The following is an 889-nucleotide window of genomic DNA, read 5'->3' as shown; positions in this document are numbered from 1 at the left end:
CTTGCTGGGAGGGAGACTGGTGAACAGACGGCCAGAGGCAATGCAACCACCTGTGAGCAGCTTTGGTGACAGAAGGTGGCCTGGCAGAGCAGATTCACAAAGGCCACAGGGAAACTGCTATTCTTTCTTTCCCCCAGCTCCTCTGGTGACTAGGGAGTGGTCAGTTCCCACCTTCATCCATCCCCCAACGCAGACCCTGCTCTAAGTTTGGAGCCTAAATTCAGACAGGCTCAGCTTCATACCTACAGAACCTGCAGAACCACTAGACCAGCATTTAGCCAGTTACCCTGCCCCTACCTGCCCTGTGGTCCTAACAGATACTGAAACCAGCTTCAATACTTCCACGAACTACATACATCCAGAATGAGTGGTCTGACCTCAGATAATACCGAGACGGATAGGAACTGCATTTAGGGCCAGGAACTTTGCTGTCACATCCCTCCCACACCCACCTCGTGAGTTCCTTGGCTTGCAAGAACCCTCACTTCCTCCCTCCAGAATCTTCTTCTCTCCGGGTCCAACAGCTGCAATGGAAGCCCAAATTAGTGAGCTTGAAGATAAATCTCTCAATACCAGTAAGCTAGAAGAACAATCAGAAAAAAGAATGAAAAATCCAAAGAAAGCTTAAGAGTTATTTGGGACATCATGAAGAGGAACTTATGGGTGATCAGAATTCCAAAACAGGAAGACAAGCACAAAGAAAAGTGTTAAAGGATTGTTGGAAGAAAATGTCCCTAACATCATGAAAGACAAGGAAATAAGCACACAAGAAGCTGCACGAACCCCAAACATGACAGATCCCAAAAGAAAATCACCAAGACATATCATAATCAAACTATCCTAAGAGCAAATCAGGAAAAAAATGAAAATTTACCTACAAAGGAGAACC

General features: G+C 45.8%; 1 protein-coding gene across 1 annotated transcript in view; it reads right to left on the bottom strand.

Annotated features, from left to right (window-relative positions):
• CLCC1 (chloride channel CLIC-like 1) overlaps window positions 1-889 on the bottom strand; it is a 22,075-nt gene that overhangs the window by 4,620 nt on the left and 16,566 nt on the right. Inside the window, exon 9 of the mRNA XM_006866006.1 lies at window positions 390-524. Within this exon, the coding sequence (XP_006866068.1) occupies window positions 390-524 (135 nt within the window). The remainder of the gene's footprint in view (window positions 1-389; window positions 525-889) is intronic.

Source organism: Chrysochloris asiatica, unplaced genomic scaffold, assembly GCF_000296735.1.
Source record: "Chrysochloris asiatica unplaced genomic scaffold, ChrAsi1.0 scaffold00085, whole genome shotgun sequence".
Classification (NCBI taxonomy): domain Eukaryota; kingdom Metazoa; phylum Chordata; class Mammalia; order Afrosoricida; family Chrysochloridae; genus Chrysochloris; species Chrysochloris asiatica.
This window is presented reverse-complemented; position numbering and strand designations above follow the sequence as displayed.